Below are 27,507 nucleotides of genomic sequence, written 5' to 3'. Positions count from 1 at the left end.
AATTTGATGGTGTGATTTTCGTTAAGATTCTATAACTTTTAGAGGGAGTTTCCCCCATTTTCAAAATAAGGCATATTCTTTCAGGATTGTAAATTTTGAGGGGTAAGACGAAACTTGATGAAACTTATATATTTAAAACCAGCATTAAAATGCAATTCTTATGATGTAGCTAGTGGTATCAAAATTCCATTTTTTAGAGTTTTGGTTACTATTGAGCCGGGTCGCTCCTTACTACAGTTCGTTACCACGAACTGTTTGATGGTGCAAAGCTGGGTTTCAACCCGTGTTGGAATTTTGCGGCTGAAAACGCAGGAGTTCATAAAATGATTAAAATAGTATCTTTTTAGAAGAAGTAAATTCATATTATGTAAACCCGAAAATTATTTGTAAAACAAGTAAAATGATTGCCTCCCCTATCTTGAGACAAATTTCATCGGGTGTAAATGGAAAAACAGCTATAATTAGAACGCTAGCCTCAAAAATTGCAGCTGAGCCTACACCAACAACAACTCAAGGTGAAAGTAAGTAGCCTACTGGTAAATTTACAGCCTTCAGCATAGTTTAGCCAGGATGAAAGTGAATTCGTCACTTTTAGACTTTTCTTATTCTATCTCATAGTTCAGTAATTGTTTGTAGGGGAAATTACTTTAGAGTGCATAATGGGGCCCCAGAATGTAAAATAGTTCTTAGTTATCAAAAGTTTAAAAACAAGGACTGTTTCTGAAAAAAAAACAAAAAAGTGACCAGTGGAAAAATTTAATTTAAAAAGTATAAGCCTAGGAGCCTATCTGAACACAAGGAAGCAATTCAAGCAAAATACAAGGAACACAAGCTAAGAAAACAATCTTGCTTTATAAAAATGCAGAATAATCAGATTTAACACATTTTGCATGGGCAAGACATTTATCTTCACTTCTTTTGTTGTTGTACAATATGGTAAAATTATAGTTAATTGACTTCTTGCTATCTTAGAAAGGGTTTAGGTTTGGAAAATAGAAATTTCAGGGATTGGTCTACAGGCTAAAGTATGTCCCAGGAAGGTGTTTTAAAGTACCCACCTGTGCTCCTTCTCCCTCTAGAGGGCCCTGAAATTTGCCTACATGACAGATCTGTACCTATTGAAATTTTGACAAAACAACATTTTACCTTAATTTTCAGTTACCAGTTGCTTTTTCTCTGCCTTTAGTTCGTAAAAATGCAATTCCTGTTATTTGAGTAGAATTTTGAGCCATAACACTGTTTTTTGTTGTTTTTTTTTTCAAAATTTAGGAAATGTATTTGCATATCTTTAAAACCTTATAAAATGGAATTGAGCAAAGTTATGAAGCTGAAAACATTTTTGTTGCACTTTAATTAAGCAGAAGATCTATTTTGCAAGGTTTCACTTTTATAACACAGATATTTTTAAAGGTCATCAAAGGTTAGGGCCCTTTGAGGGAGAAGGAGTAGAGATAGTTGCTTCAAAATACCTTCTTGGGACATACTTTAGTCTGTAGATTCATCCCTGAAAGTTTCATTTTCCTAACCAAAACCCTTTTTGAGATAGCAAGAAGTCAATTAACAAGAATTTTACCTACAATATTTTTTCACAAATTTTTGAAAAATACATAGAAATTTTTTCTCTTTTCAATTGCTCTGTGTAATTAAATAGCCATCACTATTATTTAATTTTGGGCCTAGGTAATTCTCACTTCATGTGTCAATAGACAAATAGTGATATATTAGGTTGTACTTGGTTATGTTAGATGTTTGTTTATCCACAATTTTTAAGACTTAGAGAATAGACACAAATATTTAGAAATGTTTAAGAAAAACTGGAAAAACAAGGAAAGAAGTGAAAATAAAGGTTCATGCAAAATGTTAACCCTGGTTATTCTGCATATTATAAAGTAAGAATTGTTTGGTTTACATGTTTCCTTATGTTTATGGTACAATTCTTGTTTAGCTTTTTGCTTTCTTGGAAAAGGGGTTAGGGTAGGAAAATGAAACTCACAATGATTATTCCAGGCCATAAACATACAATGGGAATGGGCTGCTAAGCTCCTATGTTAACCCTCTTCTGATCTCAGTCTTAGAAATTTGCCTACTTGGCTGGTCTATAGCTATTGAAATTTTAACCAAACAAAATTTTACCTTAATTTTGAATTGTCACTTTGTTTTTCTCTGGTTGTTGTTCTGAAAATGTAATTCTTGGTATTTGAGTAGAATTTGAAGTTTGTTTTTTTCTAAATTTATGAAATGTATTGGCAGATCTTTGAAACCACTTAATTTGAGATTGAGTAAAGCTGTGAAGCTGAACATGGGTTTTTTTATATTTTATTTAAGCAGAAGATCTATTTTGCAAGGTTTCACTTTTATAACACTAAGATTTGTAAAGGTCAACAAATGTTACTGCCCTTTAGAGAGATAAGTAGTAGAAGTAGGTACTTCAAAATACCTTCCCAGGACATACTTTAGTCTGTAAACTCATCCCTAAAAGTTTCATTTTTCCAAGATTGCAAAAAGTAGCTAAACTAGAATTTCACCATGTTTAGCTAGGTTACGCTTACACCAGTAAAATTCTAGACAAGCTACTTTTTTCTATCATGGAAAGTAGTTAAATTAGGAAAAATAAAATTTCAGGGGTGGATCTACAGCCTAAAGAATATCCTAGAAAGGTATTTTGAAGTACCTACCACCACTCCTTCTCCTAGAGGCTACTGACCTTAGACAACCTTTAAAAATTTCTTTTATCAAGGTAAAACATTGTAAGTCTTTTAGTCCTGTAGTGGTATGGTCGGTTTGACCTTAGCTTGAGACTCTTGGATAACTATAGGTTTATTAGAACTGTAGAATCAAACACTTGGAAAACTAGATTCTATCACTATAATAGCTGTATGACTATCTACCTTGGTTCTAGTGCCCTAGCAATGATGCATGGATGGATAATAGATGAGACATATCTATTAACAAATGAACTAACCTCCTTTTTATACAATCCTAATAAGGGGGGAATTAATGCCAAGTTTGCTTCTTACTCAATTGGAATATCTGTCTTGGCTTTTTCTACAATTACCTTAATTAATTTGCACTTCGGAGCAAATTAAGATCTGTAGATCTGTTGAATGCTCCTGAGTTGAGTCGGTGATGTCTCATAGCAGGTATGAGCAGGACGGAATGTCCCACTCATACTTCCAGTCTTTCGTGGCCCACTCTTTATCCAGTGCCTTCTTGAATGCTTCGGGGGTGGGGGCTGAGACAGTTGCTTCACACAGTTCATTCCAGGGGTTGACGACTCTGTTGGTGAAGAAACTTTTTCTGGCCCTGGTTCTGACTGACTGCTTGAACAGCTTCTTTGAGTGTCCTCTGGTGCACTGTGGGGGGCCTGGGTGGATGGGCAGGATCTTGGCATATGATGAGTTCAGCAATTTGCGGGTCATCATCATATCGCTACGGTTGCGCCTGTACACGAGGGTAGGGAGGTTGAGAGCCCGTAAACAATCTTGATAAGGTTTGTCTCCAAGGTTTGTGATGGCCTTGGTTGCTCTCCTCTGGACTCCCTCAATTAGCCTGACATCTCCTTTGTATGTTGGGAAGGCAGCGCACATGCCAAAATCCAAAACGGGTCTGACTAGTGCCTTGTAAAGTTTCAGGAAAACTAGTGGGGATCTGCTGGTAACTGTTCTTTTGATCAGACCTAAGTTTGTGTTGGCCTGGGACACGCTCTTGATGGTGTTGGCATGGAACTTGAGAAGGCTGTCAACGATGACCCCAAGGTCGCGTTCCTCTGTGCTGGTCTTGATGGGTGGATCGGAGTTGGAGGCATGTTCATGCATATGGTATTGGGCGCATGGGTTTGAGGATCCAAAGTGTAGCGTGCTGCACTTGCTTATATTGAACGATAAGAGCCATTTGTCTGCCCACAGCTGGATTTTCTGGACGTCTGTTTGCAGGGATTTTACATTCACTGCTCCAAATAGCTTTGAGTCGTCAGCATAGAGAGACAATTTGTTTTCCACCTCGCTGAATATATCATTGATGTAGATGTTGAACAGTGTAGGACCAAGAACAGTTCCCTGCGGTACTCCACTGATGACATCACAGGGCTCGGAAAAGACCTTTTCACCTCCAGCACCAAATAGCCTGACTCTCTGGGTTCGTCCTGACAGGAAGTCCATAAGCCAATTAACCAGGTTGGGGTGTAACTGGGCAGCAGTAAGCTTTTCTCTTAGCCTTTTGTGTGGGACTTTATCAAAGGCCTTAGCAAAGTCTAGTAAAACTAGGTCCACTGGCAATCCTTTGTCAAGCAAATCTGTAATGATGTCATATGTTTCCAGTAAATTTGTTTCAACTGACTTTCCTGGTTGAAACCCATGCTGATTAGGGGATAGGATATTGTTGACTTTCAGATGTTCCAGTATTGTATCATTGACCACTCTTTCAAGGATTTTTGCGACTACTGATGTGAGACTTATAGGTCTGTAGTTTTCTGCTTTAAGTCTGCTGCCTTTTTTGAATATTGGGGTCACAAAAGCAGTTTTCCAATCAGATGGGACAGATTTGGCATTAATAGACTTTTGGAATAGGTCAGACAGTGGTCCTGCGATGATGGTTGCCAGTTCCTTCAGCAGTCTTGGGTGTAAGTGATCTGGTCCAGCCGATTTATTTGTGTCAAGATTTTGAAGCCGTTTGAGGATGTTGGAGGGGTCGATGTTGACTTGCTCCATCGTTGTGGGGGCTTCATAGCCCGGGCAGTTTGGCAGGGGGCCTTCCGGTTCACAGGTGAAAACTGAAGCAAAGTGCCTATTTAGTTCGTTTGCTACATCAGTTATGTTGGTTACGGTAGTGCTACAGGGTTTCACCAGTCTGGAGATAGTTCGACGGGAGTGGTTCTTGCTAGAGACATAATTCCAGAATTTTTTAGGATTTGTCTTACTTTCTTTGGCAAGATTGGACTCCAGATTTTCGTAGAGTTTTCTGGTGAGGTTTCTCAGCTTGTTTCGTGCCTTGGTGAATTTTGTGTGTTGCTGCAGGTCTCCTGACTGCCTGAACTTTTTCCATGACCTCTTTTTCCTGTTTATTTCTCTTTTGATGTCTTTTGTCATGTAGGGGAGGGATCTAGGTTTTGGTTTGAAACTGGTCTTTGTGTGGGCATCCTGAGCTTTCAGTAAAACACCCTTGAATTTGGTCCATTGTTCGTCAACTGTGCCACTTAGTACATTCGGCCAGTCTGTAGTGGATAATTCATTTCGAATAGCAATGTAGTCGACAAACACTTTTTTGACTAGCTTGTTCTTAAGTACCTTCACTTTCAGCATGAGCTCTATAGTTAGGTGATCACTTTTACCAAGGGGTGGTGAGTAATCAATACTTTGAACTAAGCTTTTGTCATTCAAGATAACCAGGTCAAGTATTGTTGGGCGCTGAAACAATCTGTATCTAGTTGGTTGGTCAACTATCTGGTGTAGGGACAATTCACTGAGGCAATTTAGGAAAGGCTGTTGCTTGTCTTGTTCGGTTGGAGTGGCACCATATCCAAAACCGTTTATCCAGTTTATAGATGGAAGATTGAAATCGCCGGTAATAAGCAGATGTCCTTTGAGGTTCGAATTTAGTGTGCATATTATTTCTGCTATTGCTTGTTCGGTTACAAATTGGGATGGGGCTGAGGGACTTCTGTAGATGCATCCGATTCTGACTGTCTCTGACACATGGCTCCCTGGCACACATAGATCAAAGCAAACTGCCTCAACAAAGGGGCAAAAGAGAGGAACATCAATTATCTTTGTATTGTATCCTGCTTTAGCGAGGGCTAGTGTTCCTCTTTTGCAACCCTGGGACGAGAGATTTGAGAGAACTTGGTAACCCGGGATTTTCACATGGGAATCGTGAAGTTTGTTACTACTGTTTTTAGGGCAGACTTCAGTCAGTAAGATCACATCGAACTTTTTTGAGTCAATTAGGGTTTTTAGTTCATCAATTTTGTTGGGCAACTGGTCAACATTAGTAACACATACACTAAAGTCAGAACTTACGGTTGCTGGTTCTGGTTGGCTTTTGTCCAGTATGGTTTGTCTGTTGTTATTTTCACCAGAGTCACTTTCTTCCTCAACAGAAACAAAGCTCAAGTCTTCTTCTTCTTCCTGGGAAGCCTCCGCAGTTACAAACGAGTCTGACAAATTGTCACTAATAGTGTCACTAAGGGTTACATCAACATTTTTATTTTTACCAGGAAAAGCAGAACTAATTACACTATACACTAATGGTGGGGTGAAAATTGGAATCACACCACCATTGCTTCCGGGTTTTTTTGGACGATTTTGTTGCCCCTGATAACCAGATCGAGTTCACCGTTGGAGACACGATCACGCAGTTCTGCCAATAGTAATTTTCTACTGTCCCTGTCAGCTTTAACTTTGTCGTGGCGGAACTGTACAGCGTCTTTGTTATTTCTTCTTTCGTAAGACGTGTTCACGATTTTCCTGGGCAACGAAGGGTTGTTAACCGTGAAGACAGTTGGTACCGTGGTTTTGGGCGGATCTTGAGCAGACGCTGAAGAAGGTCGCTTATTCAGCCTCCTTACATTTGTGACAGTAACAAGCATGCCGTATTCTTTCTGTAGGAATTCCTCGATGAAGGCTTTATCGGCTGTGTTTTGCGCTTCAACTGACAGAGAAGGGTTGATTGGGACCCCGAATGCGATAAGATTGTTTTTGCCATGACTTGATGGCTGTTTACACTGGCTGTCAACAACAATTCCAAGATCCCTTACATCATCCACACTTGGCAGCTGTTTAATGCTGTTTACTTCTGGATTGACCATAGTATACTTGAAATCTGGGTTGGGCTTGCCAAAATGAATAACACTACATTTGTCAGTATTGAAGCTCATGTGCCATGTTGTTGCCCAGTTTTGAATATGGTTGAAATCTGCTTGTAGTGACTCATGATTGACTGAATCAAGCAACGTTGATTTGCCAGTATAGATATTGAGATGATTTCTGGCTAATTGAAAAATGTCATTTACATAGATATTGAATAGGGTAGGTCCTAAGACACTACCTGGTGGGACACCACTGGTGACTCCACATCTCTCAGAGGATTGATTCTTCTTAAAGCCCTTCTCTCTCTCTCTCTGTGTTCTATCAGCAAGAAAAGCTGATATCCAGCCCACAAGGTCTGCATTAATTTTACATGAAATGAGTTTTATGTTCAAGGTAGATGTGGAATTTTGTCAAGCAGCAAGACATCCACTGGTAGACCCTGATCAAGCAGGTCTGTAATAACATCATAAGTTTCCAGCAAATTTGTTTCTACTGACTTTCCTGGTTGAAACCCATGTTGGCTGGGCAACAGTATCCCATTAAGTTTGAGATGCTTCATGGCCAAATCATTTACCACTCTATCCAGGATTTTAGAACAGCAAAAGTTATACTTATGGAATGGTAGTGTTCTGCCCTAGCTTTATTTCCCTTTCTGAACTAAGGGGAGAACTAAATCTGTTGAAACTTTGTTGGTACATAGGGAGACTCTAAATAATTGGGAGAGTGGCTTGGCAATGTTTTCAGCATTTTTTTCTTAGAATATATGGATGTAACCTATCTGGCTCAGCTGATTTGTTGACATCTAGCTATTTAAGTTGTCTAAAGATATTTGAACTATGAATCTCAATAGGCTCCATTGGGTGGTGGATTTGTGTGGGTCAGAAACAGACAGAAACTGGCACTTCAATTCATCTGCAATTTCTTTGACATTTGTTATTTCAGCTCTTGAAGCAGGACACATGTGGTTATAATTTTTTTTGGATTTTTCTTGCATCCTCTAGCTAGTATAGCTTTGTGGTTCTGGTAAAGTTTCCTGGTTAAATTTCTCAGTGTATCTCTTGCTCTTTTGGACTTCTCATGAACATGCAGTTGCTTTGTATTTTTTTTCCAGGAATTTACAATGAATTTGTAAAAGGAATAATGATAAATTTTCCCATAATTTAGCTCAGATGAAAGTGAACATATCATTTGAAACCTTTTTTGTGCTTTTTCCAAATTCAGTAATCGCTCAGGGGAAATTACATTTTGAGCCCTTAAAGGTGCTAAAAGGGCTCAAAACAGTCCATAGTAACCAAAAGTCTAAAAATGTTTTTCTGGAAAAAAGACAAAACTGTCTAGTGAGTAAAAATTGTCATTTATAGCTGATTCAGAAATAGTAACTTATTTTGATTAGTCTTAATAGTAAAATGTTATTTTGAAAACAACTTTACAGGAATTTCTAAAAAGAGCCTGAAACTCCTCAAAAATGGTATACACAGCAAAGCATTGATATCATTTGTAGGGTATTTGAATTGGGAAGTGCATTTTTGGTATTTTCATTGAAAAATGATATATTTGTCCTTCCCCCTCCAGATTTTATAGGCCACTGGGCAAGCCCATATCCACGGGGGGGGGGGGGTGAACCCTCCCCTGAAATTGTTTTCCAACTTGAAAAAAAACGCACATGCAAATTTTTTTTGCATTTTGGAATCCCCCCTCCAAACAAATATCCTGGATAAACCATTGCCACTGAAAGCTTAAGACCATTTAATGAATAAAAAGCTAAACTATTCAAGATAGAAACTTTAAATTTTGTAAAAATAAAAATAGACTGTAGCCTATATCAACCTGTTTCTGGAAAAGGCAAAAGTATCTACTTCAAATTACATTGTGTAAGTGCTGAAGGCCCAAACCTCATTGGAAAAAATCAAAGCAGTACATAAAACGGCTATAGGAAGATGGCAACAGCATACAAAGCAGGCGCTATTCTGTATGAGCTGCTCTTAGACTAATCACATAGCCTACAAATAAATAAAGAAACATTTTTTGTCACATTGAAATGTTTTTTTGTTTTCTTTTTTAGCCGAGTTGCCAGCTTTAAAGAACAGGAAGGCTTATTCACCCTTCCAAGGTACCAGTAATTTGGCAGAATATGCAGTGGCAAGACTTGATGACCTTTTAAACTGGGGCAGAAAGGTAAGCTTGATGCCCTGACAGTACCTTGTTTCATTTAGAAAAGCTTGTGTAGATTAAGTATAGGCTAGTTTTAACTAAAAGTGGCAAATTCAAGGGTAATGTCAGAACAAGTTAAATTATCAAATGTGGGTGGATATAATATTGGGAACCATCCATCTTTCTTTTGTTTTATGCCAGATTAGCATATGAATCATGCACTGTTGCATGTCAAAAGGAAAGAAATTCAAGGTAAATACCCCATATGGGAAATTCTCCCCTGTGCATTCATAATGATTGTAATTTTACATTCAAAAGTACTTGAACAATCCTGTCCATGGATAATTTTCCTCCTGGAAATCTCCCTTTCTGAAAACTACCTCCCCCCCCCAGAAAAAAACTTCCACCCTATATGTTGGATATATATGTAAAATAACATATTTTTAAATTTAAGAGCATTTGAAAATTAGGATAATTAACTTTTCCACTGGGTCTTGTTTGGTATTTTCAATATCTAGAAAATATGAATAATGTCAACAGAAGCAACTTTGATGTACTTCTGTTCATGGTTCTCTTATTCTAGTCAACGAAAAAGTATTCAAAGGGCCTTGGAAAGGGAAGAAATTCTATACCTAAAACCTTTTCAAAAGTAAATTCAACGAATTTTTGAACTTTCTTGGCAATTGGGTGAACAGTGTAGTAATTCACACAGGACACACATACATACATAGACATACATCCAATTTTACATATATTGATGTTTTATAAATATATAATTACTTTTAATTAAGAAACTCTTAAATTGTGCTCTAGTATTACTTGGAGGACAGTGGTAAGCACACATTTGGGTAATAATGCATGAAGATTGCCCCTGTGAAGTAAACATTATAATAACCAAAGAGTAATGGCACTTGATTTCTTAGTGATCACATTGCTATGGTTACCACCATAACCTGAAATATCGACATTTAAATTAAATTTAAAAGGTTTTCATATTGGCGGTTCTCAAGGGGAACTCCTAACAAATCTTTTTTGTATGGGTCTCTACCTCCCCCCCCACCCCTTTTGTGCAGGTGAGTATACAAATATAATATTTTGTGTCATATTTAGAATATTTCAGATATATTTATAAAACTGTTGTGTTGCAGTCCATAAATATGAAACAATAGCTGTGTACTTACCTTCTTGCAGATGGGTTGAAAAATCTGCAGTAAGTGAAATGTTGGATAAGAAAAGTTCAATGATAATTGTCCCCCCTCCTCTTCTCTCGTTATGATACCCATCAAAGGAGATGTTGAAGTAAATTTGAGATAAATACTTATGGTAGTAATAACCTTCTAAGCAATCGATGTTTATTTATCTAACTTTAAGTAGAACCTACACAACTCATATTTTTATGAATAATAATAAGTTGATGATTTTGTCGCCACTATTACAATAAATAATAAGTCATTACAATAAATTATATATATATATATATATATATATAATATATATATATATATATATATATATATATATATATATATATATATATTAATTATATATATATATAATAAAAAATTCATAATTATTCCAGTATCCAAGCTCTTAGAGTGCTGTTATAAAAAAAACAAAACACTTTTAATATGCAACACTCTTGAAGATGTTGCATGCAATACAAAGTAGTGACAACAAAATAGCCATCTTGTTTGTGTCAATATGTTTTGTTTAAGAAATATCAAGACGCGTTTAATTCTACTCAACTTTTTAAACCGTGCTGTCAAATCAGTTTTTCCGGCTGCCCCGACTATATCCCACCCAGGACTTGTACTCTGATTTTGGTATTATCCCTTTTTGAACAAATCATCAAAAAAATTAAATCTATCTCTTGCATACTCCGCTTACCATAAAAATCTTCCTCCCCAATTATTATCTTATTTTCTATGTAATATTTCTGAATGCTTCTGTCTCTATTCATCCTACCGTTCCTTCATTGTCCCCAAGTGTGTCTGTAGTTCTGTCCAGCAATCCCCCATTTATAAATCTATACTTGAATTGAATATAATACTCTACAGTGTCAATCTATCCATAAGTTTTTGTATGCTGTATAACAATTTACTAAAATTCTAATATTATAATTCTCTAAATTTTTATTCAACTTGCTTCAATTACCTTTGTTTTCTCTTTCTTTTATTTTTTTCAATCTTCTTCATTTTCAATTTTTTGTTGCTATGGTCCTCAACAAGTTCACTTCCAGGATCTTTATTATTATTGGTGTTATTTTTTTTTATTTGAATAAATTGAATTGAATTTTAATGGTATAGTAGGAAATATTTATGTTCTGCACCAAGACTGAACATACAGTTGATAATGCAATTAAATGTTGCCTCCTTCCCCTTACATTTTTGTGCACTGGAGCCCCTAGGATAATCAGAAACTACAAGAAAAAATAGACCCACTGCCTCCCCCAGGTAAATATCTGATTACCCGTAAAAAATTCCAATGTAAACATTATATCTAAACGCTAATAATAACATCAATTAACGTCAATAATAACCACAATAATAAACATTACTCAAAGAATTTAGTCATACACCTAATCCATATGATAATGGTCGAAAAAGACAAAAAAAAAATATATACATTTTTCTTAAGGAGAAAAAAGCATTAAACTCAAAAGAATTTGGGAAAATAGCTAACATAAGTAAACGTACGTTTAGTGTTGCTGTTTGGATGTGATAAGTAAGCAGTCAGTTGGGGTTTTCATTAAATAGAGTTAATTTATAGTTTGGATTTTTTCAGAAATTATTTAATTATCGAATTATTATCATTGTTGTTTCTGATTTTATTATTATTTTGTAAGGTTAAGGTGGCTGTGCTTTTGGGGAGGAAGGGGGAACTTAATAGATATTGAATTGTTTTGATGAAGGATGTAGTTGTGTTGAAGAGTGAAGTGAGAGCCATAACGCGTGATTAAGAGGAATTACTTAGTTTAGGTGACTCAATGTGCGTTGTAATTTACGTTAATTTATTTCTATTCATATTCATACAGCCTGATTGAATGCGGAATCTGATCTTTACTCTATGAACTTAATCCAAGATGGCTAATATAATTTTCTTAGGGCTCATTATGGCCACTGACTTTTGGTTTGGCTTGCTGCGCTGTTGAGATGATGCACATTGCTGCTCCTCGATATGACATGGATCGATATGGTGTTGTCTTCCGAGCTTCTCCACGCCAAGCTGATGTAATTATTGTAGCAGGAACTGTAACTAATAAGATGGCACCAGCATTGAGGAAAGTCTATGATCAGGTATGCTCTTCATTATTCTTCTTTGAGAATTATTGCTTGATTTAGTGTTGGCCTTAATTACTACTGCTAAGACTACTGACAACTCACTGCAGAACCAAGCCGCCTGAGCATTTTTCGTCCTGAGTCTTCAAAGATTTTAAGACTATTAGGGTAAAACTTTTAAGCCACGTTAAGGAGAATTTAAATCAAATCAAAAGAGACTATGTGCATCAAGTTTGTAAAATCGGCGCATCTGCAATATCTCAGGAATCATTAAGGGTATTAGATTGAAATTTCCAGGGCGTATTGAGGAAAGTATTGAAATAATCAAAAGACAATATTTGCAATCAGTTGGTCAAACTGACAGATCTGTAATATCTGAATAGAACAGAATGGACGATTCCCTTCAATCCCGATCTATTCAAAGCCTCCTTCTTTACACCCTCCCAAGAAGATTTGAATTTTTCCTCATTCTTTCCTTACGACTTCCTCCTATCACACTCCGTGACGACCTGCTTTTCGTCTCGTCCTAGATAGTTGGCTGAAAAGATGATCTGTCATAATCTGTCCTTTTTCCTGTAGAACGTTTCCTAATCATCTCGACCTTTCTCTCATTAAAGCCCTAGAAAGCAGTATAGAACTATAAATTTCGTACTGCCCGCCGTGCAAAAAATAGGGTAGCGTAGTAGCAATGCTACTTGACAGTTTTCAGATTTGTTGGCAGATTTCGTCTGAAAATACCAATTTTACATATAAAAATAATTTTTGCTCAACGAAAAGCTGCCAAAACACTAGTTGTGCTCTGCCGTACAAAAAGTGGGGTAGCAAAGTGTTGATGCTAATCGGCAGTTTTCATGGCCTTGTAAAATTTGTTGGCAGATTTTGTCTGAAAATACTAGTGCTTCTACTAATCCCGAATTTTTGGGGTGTTCCCGAAAAATCTGTCTTCTCGAAAAAAAAATCCATTCCTCAAAAATCTGCTATCATTCAGGGTTGCCATCCCTAGTGATTTATCACTAGAGACAATCCATCCCTTGTAACTATCACTTCCTTAACTTGACATAATTTTTTCACTACTTTCCAAAGTTTTTTCTAATTATTTACTACCCATCAAAAACTAGACATAGATCATTGGATTAGTGACGTTTCTTCCTATGCTAGCAGAAGCATAATGTTTACAAGACTAAACCATTTCATAAAAAATTCTCTTGTGACTCGTGGCAAAGAACTTCATTTGAACACGCTTATGTTCAATGTTATTCTGAGCATCGATGCAAAGAGGGTTATTTTGGACAGCTGGACCGTGATTTTAATTTTTTATTTCTTTTGCCATTCAAATTAATTTTCAAAGTTCTGAAAATATATGAAATTTAGATTGAAAATTTTTTCTAAAACGAGAAAGGGGAAGCATGCTACATATGCAGAGATGGGAGAGGATTTTTTCAGTATCGAGCTATAAATTAGATGAACCTACCGCTTGAGACCTTTTTTTAGGCTTTTTCAAAATAAAACCGTCGTTTTACTCAGAAACTAAATAGACTCTTTAAGATTATAAATAAAAAAAGGTCTTTTTAACTGAAAGTAAGGAGCATATTTTAATGTCGCTCCTTACTTTCAGTTAAATAAACTTGTTTTTTTATTTAATTTCTGAACGTTTTTGAATTAATGCATGTTTTGATTTTGGCTTTCTGCACATGAATATTTAGAACGAAATTTGCATTATTTTTTTTTTGTGGCTAATTTACCTTTTCTTAGTTTTGATAGGACGATTCTGAGAAAAACAGAGTGGGGGGAGGCTTAGTTGCCCTTTAATCTTTTGGTTACTTAAAAAGGCAACTAGAACTTTTAATTTCTTATGAACGGTTTTATTAATAAAAAAATATACGTTACTTTCGAATTAACTTTCGTAACGAACTTCTATATTCGTATATTTTTATTACGTATATGAGGGGGTTTGCCCCCTCTTTAATATCCTGCTCTTTGCACTAAAGCTTAAATGTTGTCCCAATTCTTTAAGAATGACCCCTCAATTACAAAGGCCGCAGAAGAAATGGTTTAAATTACTAAAAGTACTTTAGCGTAAAGAGCGGGTATTTAGGAGAAGATATTATCTTTTCATTGTTTTTTGTTTTAAGTAATATTAGAAAATCCTGCGCCCCCTTCATGGAAATTTTCTCCTCCCATGACAAATTCCTCCATGGAATTATCCTCCTATGTAACCCCCTCCCCCCAGTCCCCTCCCTATCCAAGATAAAATTCCCCTGAAAACGTCTGTACACTTCCCAATAACCATTACTACATGTGAACACTGGTCAAAGTTTGTAACTTGCAGTCCCTCCCCCGGGGACTGTGAGGGAGTAAGTCGTCCCCAAAGACATAGTTATTAGGTTTCTCGACTATGCTGAAAAAATAGCTGTCTCAGAATTTTGACCCATTGAATTTGGGAAAAATGAGTGTGGGAGGGGGTCTAAGTGGCCTCCAATATTTTTGGTCCCTTAAAAACGGCATTAGAACTTTTAATTCCCGTTAGAATGAGCCCTCTCGCAACATTCTAGGACCACTGGGTCGATGCGATCACCCTTGGAAAAAAAAAACAAACAAAAAAACTAGCAAACAAATAAACACGCATCCGTGATTGGTCAATAGGCAAAAAATATGAAATTCCACATTTTGTAGAGAGGAGCTTGAAAATTCTACAGTAGGGTTCTCTGATGCGCTGAATGCGATGGTGTGATTTTTGTTCAGCTTCTTTAGGGGGTGTTTCTCCCTATTTTCCAAAATAAAGCAAATTTTCTCAGGGGGGAACTCAACCCCCCCCCAACCCTCTTTTCCTCAAATGCGTCTGATCGAATTTTTTATATAGCCATTTTGTTTGAAATAGACCAGAAATCACATGAAAGAAACTCTAGTGATAACACATCCTCCCAGAACCCAGGGGGAAAGTCTGTAAATAATTATGCCGCGTGGGCATATAAGGTATTTACGGAAGGGATGATCGTATAAGCTTCGAAGGGGGCTCATTCGTTGAAAAAGTGGAACTCTAGTGCCCTTATTAAAATTCGTTGCTAGCTATGCACTTTAGTGAAAACAGGGCCTCCGGTGGAAGGTTCTGCACAGGCATCTCCATCCACCCCCTAGCATCAAACCCGACCTCCGAATATCCTCCCATTTGCGCTGCAAATGGGAGGTTAGCTGTATATACTGCTTGTGAGTGTGATCTCTCCCCAGCCCTGGGGAAATGGCTCTGAGCTACGGAACTTGCTTATTGTTACTTTGATACTTTGTTTACTTCAATGCTTCGATTTACTGATTTGTGTGGCAACTTCGATGCAAGGGGCTATAGCAACTTCGATGCAATGGGCATGGCAACTTCAATGCAAGGGGCGTGACAACTTCGTGCAAGGTCTGTAATTTACGCATGTTGCTTATTGTTACTTTGATACCTTGTTTACTTTGATGCTTACTTTAATTTGTTATTCTTCCTATTTTTAATACTTAGATGAAAGTTTGATGTCGAACATAAATTTGATTCTGAAATAAGGAATTTTTAAAAACTTTACGACAAAGAAGTTTTCAAAGAAAAGTAAAGGCCATATTAAGCTTGAGGTGAGCAGATATAAATTATTCATTTATATTAGTACTTGTTTTTTTGTTGTTTTTTTTGCTCTGATTGTTTATTTAATTTCAACTCGTTTTGGGCTTCATTTGCTCTTTAATAGTTATTTTTTGGTCAGTTTGAGCTTGAATTTTAACAGGTATTTGTATCTGCTGATTTTAAGTTTAATATGGTCTTTACTTTTCTTTGAAAAACTTCTTTTTCGTGTTTTTTTGCAATAAAAAAAAACTTATAAGAAATCACTTCAGTGGCCTCTATTCTCTATCTGTTTTTATGGCACTTGGTATTTACCAAGTGACATATAGCGATCGCAATTTCTGTAGGTCTGTCTGTCTGTCGGTCCCGGTTTTGCTAGTTTGGGCACTTCCAGACAAGCTAGGACGGTGAAATTTTGCAGGCGTATCAGGGACCAGACCAGATCAAATTAGAAATCGTCCTTTCCCCGATTCGACCATCTGGGGGGGGGGAGTGGGGACGGTTAATCGGAAAAATTAGAAAAATGAGGTATTTTTATCTTACGAACGGGTGATCGGATCTTAATGAAATTCGATATTTTGAAAGATATCGTGTGTGTCAGAGCTCTTATTCTAAATCCCGACTGGATCCGGTGACATTGGGGGGGGGGGAGTTGGAGGGGAGAAACCTGAAATCTTGGAAAACGCTTAGAGGTGAGACATCGGTATGAAACTTGGTGAGAAAAATAAGCGCAAGTTCCAGATACGTGATTGACATAACTGGAACGAATCTGCTCTACTTGGAGAGGTGGGGGGGGGTAAATTCGGAAAAACAGAAAAAATGAGGTATATTTAACTTACAAACGAGCGATTGGATCTTAATGAAATTTGATATTTAGAAGAAACTCGTAGCTCAGACCTCTTATTTTAAGTCCTGACCGGATCCAGTGTCATTGGGGGGAGCTGGGGGAAAGCGGAAATCTTGGAAATCGCTTACAGTGGAAAGATCAGGATGAAACTTAGTGGGAAGAATAAGCGTGTCCTAGATACGTGATTGATATAACCGAATTGGATCCGCTGTCTTTTAGGGATTTGGGGGGGGGGACATAATTCGGTAATTCAAAAAAATGGTAAAAAAAGGTATTTTTAACTTATGAACGGGTGATTGGATCTTAATGAAACTTGATATTTAGAAGGACCTCGTGTCTTAGAGCTCTTATGTTAAATCCTGACCGGATCTGGTGATACTAGGGGGAGTTGGAGGAGGAAACCGGAAATCTTGGAAAACACTTACAGTGGAGAGATCGAGATATTACTTGGTGAGAAGAATAAGCAGAATTCCTAAATATTTGATTGACATAACTACACCAGGTTTGCTCTCTTTTGGGGAGTTGGGGGGAGGATCCGGTGACATTGGGGGAAGTTGGAGGAGGAAACTGGAAATCTTGAAAAACGCTTAGAGTGGAGCGATCGAGATGAAAATTGGTGGGAAGAATAAGCAAATATACGTAATTGACATAACCGGATCCGCCTTCTTTGGGGGAGGAGGGAGATTTTCAGTGTTTTGGCGAGTTCGGTGCTTCTGGACGTGCTAGGACGATGAAAAATGGTAGGTGTATCAGGGACCTGCACAAATTGACTTGTTAACAGTCGTTTCCCTGATTCAACCATCTGGGGAGGGGCTGAGGGAGGGGAAATCATTAAAATGGAGATATGTTTATCATGCGAATGGTTGATCGGATCTTAATGAAGCTTGATATATAGAAACATCTCAAGTCTCAGATGCTCCATTTTCAATTTGGGTATAAAGGTTGGAGAGGGAAACGGAAATCTTGGGAATCGAAAATCTTGGAAAACTCTTAGAGTGGAGAGATCGGGATGAAACTTAGATGGGAAAAATAAACACAAGTTATTGATACGTGATTGGCATAACCGGACCGGATTCGCTCACTTTGGGGGATTTGAGGTGATTTCTAGTAATTTGGAGAGCTCGAGAATAAGTACAATTTATAGATACGTAATTGACATAACCGGACCGGATCCGCCCTGTTTGGGAGAGGGAGGAGATTTCCAGTGCTTTGGCGAGTTTACAGCCTCTGGACGTGCTAGGACGATGAAAAATAATAGGCGTATCAGGAAGCTGCACAAATTTACTTGATAATAGTCGTTTTCTCAATTCAACCATCTGGAGGGGGGGCTGGAAGGAGGAGAAATCTTTGAAATGGGGGTATGTTTATCTTACGATTTGGTGATCAGATCTTAATGAAACTAGATATACAGAAATTTCTCATGTCTCAGATGCTCCATTTTAATTCGGGACATGGGGGTTGGAGGGGGGGAATGGAAATCTTGAAAATCAAAAATCTTGGATAACTCTTAGAGTGGAGAGATCGGGGTGAAACTTGATGGGAAGAATAAGCACAAGTTCTTGATACGTGATTGACACAACCGGACCGGATTTTATCTCTTTGGGGTAGTTGAGGGGATTTCTAGTACTTTGGCGAGTTCGAGAATAAGTACAAGTTATAAATATGTGATTGACATAAGCAGACCGGGTCCGATCTGTTTGGGGGAATCGGAGGGATTGCTAGTGCTTTGGCGAGTTCGGTGCTTCTTGACGTGCTAGGACGATGAAATCGATAACTCTTGTACCGAGTCTAATTTTAGGTTCCGACCTCGTCAGAAGTGCCATATGAGCTCTTGGCTCTTGTTTTTTCTATTACAGTTTTATTTTGATTCTTTTTTATATTTTATGATAACATTTTGTTATACTTTCATATTTTATTATATTATATAATAAAATTTATATTTGTTACTTTCTTTGCATTTAATATAAGACATTTTTTTATATTTATATTCTATTCCTTATGTTTCCCCCCCCCCCTATTCTATATTCCCCCCAAAGAAACAGAAAGGAAAACATTAAAAAGAGGAATTTTGTCAAATTGCCTCCTCGGAGCCTTGTGCGCGCAACCCAAAGTTTTCATTTGCTTCTTCCAAAAATTCTTAAACAACAACAAACTTAAACAACCAATTAGGTACTCTAAATGGAAAGCGTTAAAATCAAAATGGTATTGGATTTTAATCCGAATCCTATCAAATGGTATTGTAATAAGGTGTATTTGAAAAAAAGGAAAAAATTGCTATTCAGACTGTTCTCAGTGACACATAATAACACGATATCAACAATAATAAATTTGAATATTGACAGTTTATTTTGACCTGGCTAGTTCCATTTTGCAAGAAAACATTAAATGAAGAGGCGGATCAATAGTTTCACCGGCCCTAATAGGCATTTTCATTTAGGCATGCAACCTCCTCCTCATACCTGGCTGTTTTTCTGCTGCTGGCCAGTTTGTTGTTGGGGAGTTGACAACAGCCCCTCCCGAATATAATCCACTAAGCGTGATTGTCCTATCTATTGCTGGCAGGTTAAATAAAGATCATGAAGTTCAAATAGCTTTGCTAGCTATTCAGATCTGGCTATTAACATTTACGAACAACTTTTCTCAAAACCAAAAAATTTTGCTTAAAGATGACTTTAATTTTTCAGCTAGTCTATGAATTTTTTCTTATGCATATGGGCAAATGCATATACCCAAATATACCCAAATAGACAAAATATTCACCTTTTTGGCACAAAACATGTAGTAGGCTAGTAGACATGTAAGTTCGATTGAAAGGATTCAAGATATCGTTTTGAAGTAACCGAATATTCACTGAAAATGGGACAAACGAAGAGTTTCGTCAAACAATCACTCTTTTTTATCTATTTTTTTATTTTTTATTATTTTATTTTGATAAGTTTTTTATATTTTATAATATTATTTTATTATACTGTTATATTTTATTATATTTTTACAGATAATATATATATATATATATATATATATATATATATATATATATATATATATATATATATATATATAATTATATTTTATTATTTTCTTTATACTTTATATTAAATATTTAATGTATTTCATAAAAAAAAGATGATTTTATATTCTATATTTTTATGTAAGTCTCTTTATATTTGTTTTTTTTATCAATTGTATCATTTCTTTTTTTTTATCAAATTCTGAGATCCTCTTACACAGTAAGTGGATTCCACGAAAAAAAAAAAAAACTTATGTAACCGTTATGTGCTGTGATTCAGGAATAATTCGATGATTCAACTGTAAGGAAGGAGCGGCCCAGCTCAATAGTAACCGAAACTAAAAAACGGAATTTTGATACCAACAGATATAGCAAAAAAAATGGCTTATGATGCTGATTCCAAATTTATATGTTTCAAATTTATTTGTCTGATTTTTGAAAAAAGGCGGAAATACCCCTAAAAGTCATATAATTTTAATGAAAGGCATGCCATCAGATTCAGCGTATCAAAGAACCCTGCTGTAGAGGTTTGTAGCTCCTATCTATAAAAATGTGGAATTTCGTAATTTTTGCCAGAAAAGAGATCACGGATGTGTGTTTATTTATTTCTTGTTTTCTAGGGGTGATTGTATCGACCTACTTGGCTTAGAACGTCAGGAGAGAGATTTCTTTTCTAACGGAGACAAAAATTTCTAGTGCCCTTCTTAAGTGACCAAAAAATCGGAGTTCAACTAGGCCCCCTCCCACCTCAATTTTTTCCAAAAATCATCTGATCAAAATTTTGAGATACCTTTTTTGTTAAGCATAGTTGTAAGGCCCAATAGTTATGTCTTTGGAGATGTCATGACCCCCACAGCCCCTGAGGAAAGGTCTTTAAGTGATAAAAGTTGCCCATTGTTTACGTATAGTATTTGTTATTGGAAAGTATGCATACATTTTTGGGGTGGGGAGGACGAATTCCCTGCTGGGGGGATATTGCACGGGGACAATTTTACACTGTGGGATTTGCCACAATCTTAATATGAAATTTCACTATATGTCTTGCTTTCTCTTGGAGATGTTAAGGGTAATTGCCCGGGGTAAATTTTCGCCAGGATAGAATTATCCAGAGGATATTTGTGTGGTGAGAGGGATTTCTCCGTGGAGGTAGAGCCAGATATCCTGGTGTTATTTAAAAAAAAGATCAGAAATGAAAATTAAAAAAAAACAAGTCTTTTCAAGTGAAAGTAAAGAGCAGAATTAAAACTTAAAACGAACAGAAATTATTACATTTATGTGGGAAGCATTCTCCACACAAGTGCCGAAAAACTTTAGCGTGAAGAGGGAGGGGTTGAGGAGGGGGCCATCCCCATCATATACGTGATAATTTCTGTTCGTTTTAAGTTTTAATTTTGCTCCTTACTTTCACGTGAAAAAAAAAAAAAAAATTTTTTATTTAATATTCAGTAAAACCTGAGAGCACAGTGACTGTTAGTTTGAATTGCCGAATCCGACCCAACTCACCATTTTTGTTTTCCACTTTTGGTACAAATGGTTTTCGGTACTTTTAACATGTTCGACTCCTAGTATTTAATTTTAGATTTCTGCTATTTACTATTCTTTATTTATGATCGTACTTATTCTTTACTATTTCGTGTTACTTTTTATTTTGTTATTTACTATTTTATATTGTTTAATATTTACTATCATCTTCATCTATTATTTAATACTATTTATAATCCTACTATTTGCTCTAAAATTCTAGACACCATACTCAAACTCTGAGAGTGTAGTTATCCAAATTTGACACTTCATGGTTTTAGTTTTAAAGCTGTGGCTTTTGTTAAAAAAATAAGTTCAGATTAATGTTTTTTTTATAGGGTGAAGGGACTCAAAATTGACGCCCCTCCCTCTCCTATATAAACTAGATTACAATTTAGAGAGGGAAACAGCAACTTCAGAGGTAACAAAAGTTTTACAACTAGTTACTTTACTTTTTAACACATATTATCCCTCCACAGAGGGAAAAGGAATCTTTTGAGCGAAATATAGGCTTGGCTAACTCTCTGTTTAGAACCCCATAGAGCCAACACAGAGGGGCTTAGAAGACGTTTGTATTCACAAAAGTACAATTAAAAATATAATATTTACAATGCAGTGAAATATTAAATATAATCTTATATAATGAAATTATACTAAAAGATAACATAATTTATATTATAAAGCATAGACTTTATATTTTAATATAGTATAAATATATAAATTTATTTAGTATATAGCATAAATTTTATTACAGCATAAAAGGACCATCATCAGGTTTGATGTTGATGGTCCAGGCTTGATGCTGCTGGTTATTCGGTTTGGAACGGGAACAGTGGCGTGACTCTACAAGCTCAGCCAGAGTCGACCCAGCTCTAAATGGGTACCCGCAGATGGAAAACAGGAAGGGTGCGTGAAAGCACAGGATGGTTGGCCCCCACCCCCCATTGCACTTCCTGGCTGAAGGGCCATAAAACGGAGATCAGCACCGCTGGTAGCGCCTCGAAATTCCAATGCCGCATTCCTTTTTTTATAGCATGGTAAAATATAATAAAAAATAATACGACCATAATAAAATAAATTATAACCAAATGTAGTATTTGCTTCATATGTGATTTATACTATTATATGATATGAATATCATTAGTTAACCTAAAATATGATAAAATATAATAAAATGAAGTATAATATTATCATGATAAAATATGACAAATTGTTAAAAATAATAAAATATAATATAGTATATTAAAAAAATATAGTAAATATAACACAAAATTTCTCTTTCAGATGCCAGAGCCGCGTTGGGTTATTTCAATGGGCTCTTGTGCCAATGGTGGTGGCTATTACCATTATTCATACTCTGTTGTGCGTGGTTGTGACAGATTGATCCCGGTAGATATCTACGTCCCAGGTTGTCCCCCCACCGCAGAAGCATTGCTCTATGGTATTCTTCAACTTCAAAAGAAGATTAAACGCATGAAAACCATTCAGATGTGGTATCGTCGATAATTCTGATTTTTGTTAATTGTGATTGTAAACAATAATTTTAATGAGAAATGTTTATAAAAAAGGAATGAATCACAGTTATAGTTGCATTTTCACTCAGAATTGTAGTCGCTTTGCAATATTACCTGAAAAGGAAAAGAAAATTGTAATCATTTAACGAATAAATCCTATCCTGACGTTTATTCTCGCCTAGCCTTCTGTTCTATTAGGGAAGGTTGACTACGTAGATGAGAAATTATAAAAAAACATTTTGCACAGACGGTACTAATTATTTGAACAACTCGACATTATTGCCTTGATTCTCCAGAAGGCAAAATATTATAGTGTCAAAACCAAACGCATGAAAAAGAAATTCGAATACTCTAAAAAATTTGCAAATAATATTTTTAAATCCCAGAAAAAATTTTCGGAGAGATAAACTGGATAAAGATGACAAATTTATATCTTACGGCCAAAACATACGTTTTAAATGATTGTTCACGTTCAGTTCGAGACCTTAGTGCGAAATTGTCCTATAGCTAAAAAAAAGTCACTCAAGAGAAAAGTGCGGTAAAAGATCTTGAACGCTACTTTCAAGTGCTTCATAAGTCAGTTAACAAAATAGTTTTAGCTCTATTTTTTGGGAGAGTGGACTAGGTAGAAAAAAAAACATTTTACACAGACGGTTAATTATTCTCTGGTGATTTATATTAAATAATTAGTAGGTTAAATTGGGAGTAGTGTAAAATCCAATGCGTGCTAAAGGAATTTGAACATACTGAAAATTCGCAAGTGCTTTTTTTGAACCCAAATAAAATTTTTCGAAGAGATGACACTGGATCAAGATGAAAAATTTATATCTTATGGCCTAAAAATATGCTCTTTAAGCAATGTGCAAAATCGTCCAACTGCTGAAAAAAAAATCATACAGAGAAAAGTACTGTTGAAGATTTTTAGCGGTCCTTTGGAGTTCCATAGTTTAGTTACTATAATAATAATAATAATAATTTATTTTTGACCCGCTACAAAAAATCAAAGCGGAGTATCAATATAAGAAACAAAACAAACAGCACACAAAACAAAAAAAAAAAAAAAAAAAAATTACAGCCAACGAGTAAGGCCTCTGTGGGTGGGCAGATACTTATAAGTAGACTGGGATATTTTGCCAGCAAGCTCCGTGAGCTTCGACCCAATATCCGGGAAACTATAAACAGATATGAGGGTCCTATTCCTATACCATGGAGGCAGATACAATAGAAAGCGGGAAAACCGGAAATAATAAGAACGAATTGAACTGATATCTTTTTTATGAAAAATTGGGTAAATACCAGAAAGAAACACAACCGAATGATCTGTAAAAACCGACTATAATTTAGCAAGAGACTTTCTATTGTATCTACCTCGGTTAGCAACAATTTTAGAGTAACTTAATTGGATTTTCTTCTTGCAATCAGCAACAGCGAGAGTCCGTAAGGATTTTAGTGTTTTACTAACGTTAATTCCCAGCCACTAAAATGAAGAAACCGATGGGATAGAAAAAGATCCACAGATTAGAGGATTAGTGATATTACTATTAAATGAAAGATATTCACACTTTGAAAGATTAAGAGAAAGTCCAATCGCATGAAGTTTAGATGCTACTGTTGAAACAGACAAAGAGAGCCCAACTGATCGAAAGAATATCATCTGCATAGGCAAGATAAGAAATATTTACAGAATTAAGGATGCAAGTAGGTGGGATAGAGGAAAGGACAGATGATATACAAAGTTTGAAAATAGAGGGGGAGAGGGCAGTACCTTGCCGGACCCCACGTTGTACTAGAATTATTTTCCTTTAGCTTTAATCTGAGAATATATCGATTCAGATTATTTTTTTCCTTCAGCTGTTCATGATAGTGAAAAAAAAATATTAGGGGGATAGGATAACTTGGTTGGTGCGATAATTTTACTCTCAAGGAAAGTTATGATTAGGATAAAACTGAATTTTCTATTGCTGGGCAATGTAGTAAACAGTCCCCACATAATTGAAAGAGCGGAAGAAATTATGATATTGGTAGAAGATCTCTGAAATTTTGGTTTCTCACGGAATAGGATAATTTTGTTCTCCGCTTCGCGATATTTTCATCGTTGCCAAGCATAAACATTTTATTTAAAATTCAGACGCATCTAAGACAATTGAAAAAAAAACCCTTTGTTAAGGTACAATTAAAAAAAATTAAAAAAGGTACAATTAAAAAAAAATAATAAAACCTTTGTTAAGGCACTCTCAAAAGAGCGATCAGGTTGGCAATATTGCCCTGTTGCACTTATTGCCTTATTGGTCATCAAATGTATATTTCGTTAGTTTAAGAAAAATCATATTAAGGAAAACGAGTTTTTAAAAGAAAAAGTTCGCTCTGTTGAAAACATGAATAATGCATTAGGAAAGAATTTGCACCTCGAAAGTTGAAGAAAATAATAAAAAAATAAAGACTTGTAAAATAAAAAGGTGTCTAAGTAAAAATTATGGATGAAGTAAAGATGAATAAAACATATAGAACTATACTTGCATAGAACAGGATAACGTATAACACAAGAGCATCACATCTACAACTCATGAAAACCTACACCTCACGAATCTACGATTCTGCACCTTACGCCTTTTTAGATCAAGAAGATAAAAGTACGATTGAATCACACTTCTGCCCTGTTGGTCATCACTTTGACATAGCACGCGTTTTTTTTCTTCTTGTAATTCATTTCACGTTAGAAAATTCCAAATATAGCATTTAGACGCATAAATGACAAAATAAGGGTTGATCTGAGCCTCTTACATATTGCTGAAACCAAAATAATACGAGCATTATTTCCACAATTAGATATTCCTGGTGAGTCAAGCCCAGGACGCTTTTCACATGGGTGCTGTCTATCGCTTCATATTTTGTTGTCAATATTTCAGTTTATAGTTAGTTGTTGGCTCAAACTCGATAAGGTTCAAATTTCCTTTTCGAGTTTAGTGTATTTAATTATATCTTGTACTTCCGGTGCGAGTTACATCGTCGACTTGTTGCAAAATTATACATTTCATAGAGAACATTAAGGTTAGTTTTCCCTGTGTTTTTTGGCAATCCTATACCGTTCATGAACTGCCACTATAGACGTTCATTCTGCTACTATAGAAAAATCATGCTGAATGACATGAAACCTATCATTTAGTTTCATGTCATTAAGCATGATTTGTATATATTAGGAGAATGAACGACTATTGTAAGTTATAGGATATATTTTGGACCATCGTGCAGCCGGACTCAAATCTTTTGGTTGCATTTTTTTTTTTTTTTCGTCGGTGAAAGAACATGATTTTCTTGCTTTTTCTCCAGAATGACTTCTCTGTAGGGCCCGTGTAAAAACCAAATGAGGTAGATGCAACTCCTCTAAACCTCAATTAATTCTTCTTTATTTTTTAATTAGATAGGTTCTTTCGTTTTTCCTTTGTAAATAGCTTCTTCATCTTTTTATGTTTTGAAAGTTTGAATAATCATAATTTTGTCAGTAAAAAGGAACACATTTGAGTGAATTTTTAACTTCCCGTTGCGAATGTAACTGAAATTTTCTATCATTGACCAAAGTGGCGCCATGCGGATTAATTGTCATTAATCTCCCTTTTCCTCACCATCATCAATGGTGGCATAATTATATATTATTATTAATTGTTATAAATATACATTATGAATAATGTTATTATATTGTAATTATATTGTGCAATGAAAGACGAGTGTTGTATGTAACCTTTAAAATTGATTTTGGTTTGAAGAAAATGACTTTTCATTATTTGCTGTAATGTGTAAAATTTTATGCTAAATATTTGGAATTGCTGATAACTGTTGTGAAACAGGATAGAGGAGGGACGCGCCATTTAATCTTGGATTACAGAGGCTTAGTGCTGTTCAAAAAAAGTATACAATTCAAACATGTTCTACCATCAGGAAATCCAGTCCTTTACTACATCCATGAACTAATTAAACTTTATTTTCTAATTCCTCGTATGAAGATAACACATGCCATTAGGATATTGAGCCATATCAAAAGCTGAAGCTGATAGGATACACAAATCCATCCGTTAGTGGCTCTGATCTTGTCTACGATTAATACAACCAATGCTAGCAACAGACAAAGAATTTATTGTACAGGAGGTTAAAGGCCTTATTCAGGTGGAATTGCCAGATTTTATCTCCTCCTCCAAAAAAATGTTCAACTCGGTAAAAAAGTAACAAAATGCATATTAAAAAAAACGTTGATGCATTTTTTTAAGTTTTTTGTAACCCCCTCCCCACACACACATAAATCCTGGATACAGCTTTGAGGTGGTTCTCAGGCATAAAATTTACTTTAATATTATCTAAACCGTTATATTTTAGCATCAAAGTTCTTGACTATTTGCATTTGAAGGTTTGTAAGGATTCAATTAAAATTCTACTCAAACGCATAAGTAAATTATCTACATTTGACTTCGCCCCTTTAGACTTATTTACATTATATCTACACTTTATATACTATTTACGTTTGGAGGTTTTTAACGATTCACCTAACATAGGGATTGCTGTCGCAAAGTGAACGAGCTATTTCGGCTATCAAACTTTTTTTTTCGAAAAGCCAACCCGACTATATTTATAGCACTAAAATAGAGCTCAATATCTGTAATCTGCTTAAACGCAAAATAAACACAACAAAATTGCAAATATGTTTTTTTGCCAGGTGATTGGTATATTAAAATGCTAATCAGCCACATATATTATATTTAAGTTTCCTCCATTGTTGGTTTTATGGGCATAATTAGTTAAGTTTCT

General features: G+C 35.7%; 2 protein-coding genes across 2 annotated transcripts in view; one reads left to right on the top strand and one right to left on the bottom strand.

The window, feature by feature from the left end:
• The first annotated feature begins 303 nt into the window (after positions 1 to 303).
• Positions 304 to 22,884, top strand: LOC136037786 (NADH-quinone oxidoreductase subunit B 2-like). Its single transcript, XM_065720620.1, has 4 exons — positions 304 to 521; positions 8,866 to 8,978; positions 12,059 to 12,250; positions 22,484 to 22,884. The coding sequence occupies exons 1-4, from the start codon at positions 401 to 403 to the stop codon at positions 22,703 to 22,705; spliced, it is 648 nt and encodes a 215-aa protein (XP_065576692.1). The 5' UTR covers positions 304 to 400; the 3' UTR covers positions 22,706 to 22,884.
• LOC136037785 (cyclin-dependent kinase 7-like) overlaps positions 22,728 to 27,507 on the bottom strand; it is a 51,818-nt gene continuing 47,038 nt past the window's right edge. The window contains exon 10 of the mRNA XM_065720619.1: positions 22,728 to 22,827. Coding sequence (XP_065576691.1) covers positions 22,799 to 22,827 — 29 coding nt within the window. The 3' untranslated portion in view covers positions 22,728 to 22,798. The remainder of the gene's footprint in view (positions 22,828 to 27,507) is intronic.

This window comes from Artemia franciscana, chromosome 17 (assembly GCF_032884065.1).
Source record: "Artemia franciscana chromosome 17, ASM3288406v1, whole genome shotgun sequence".
Classification (NCBI taxonomy): Eukaryota; Metazoa; Arthropoda; class Branchiopoda; order Anostraca; family Artemiidae; genus Artemia; species Artemia franciscana.
Note: the sequence above shows the minus strand (reverse complement) of the source record. Positions and strands in the feature narration are given on the sequence as shown.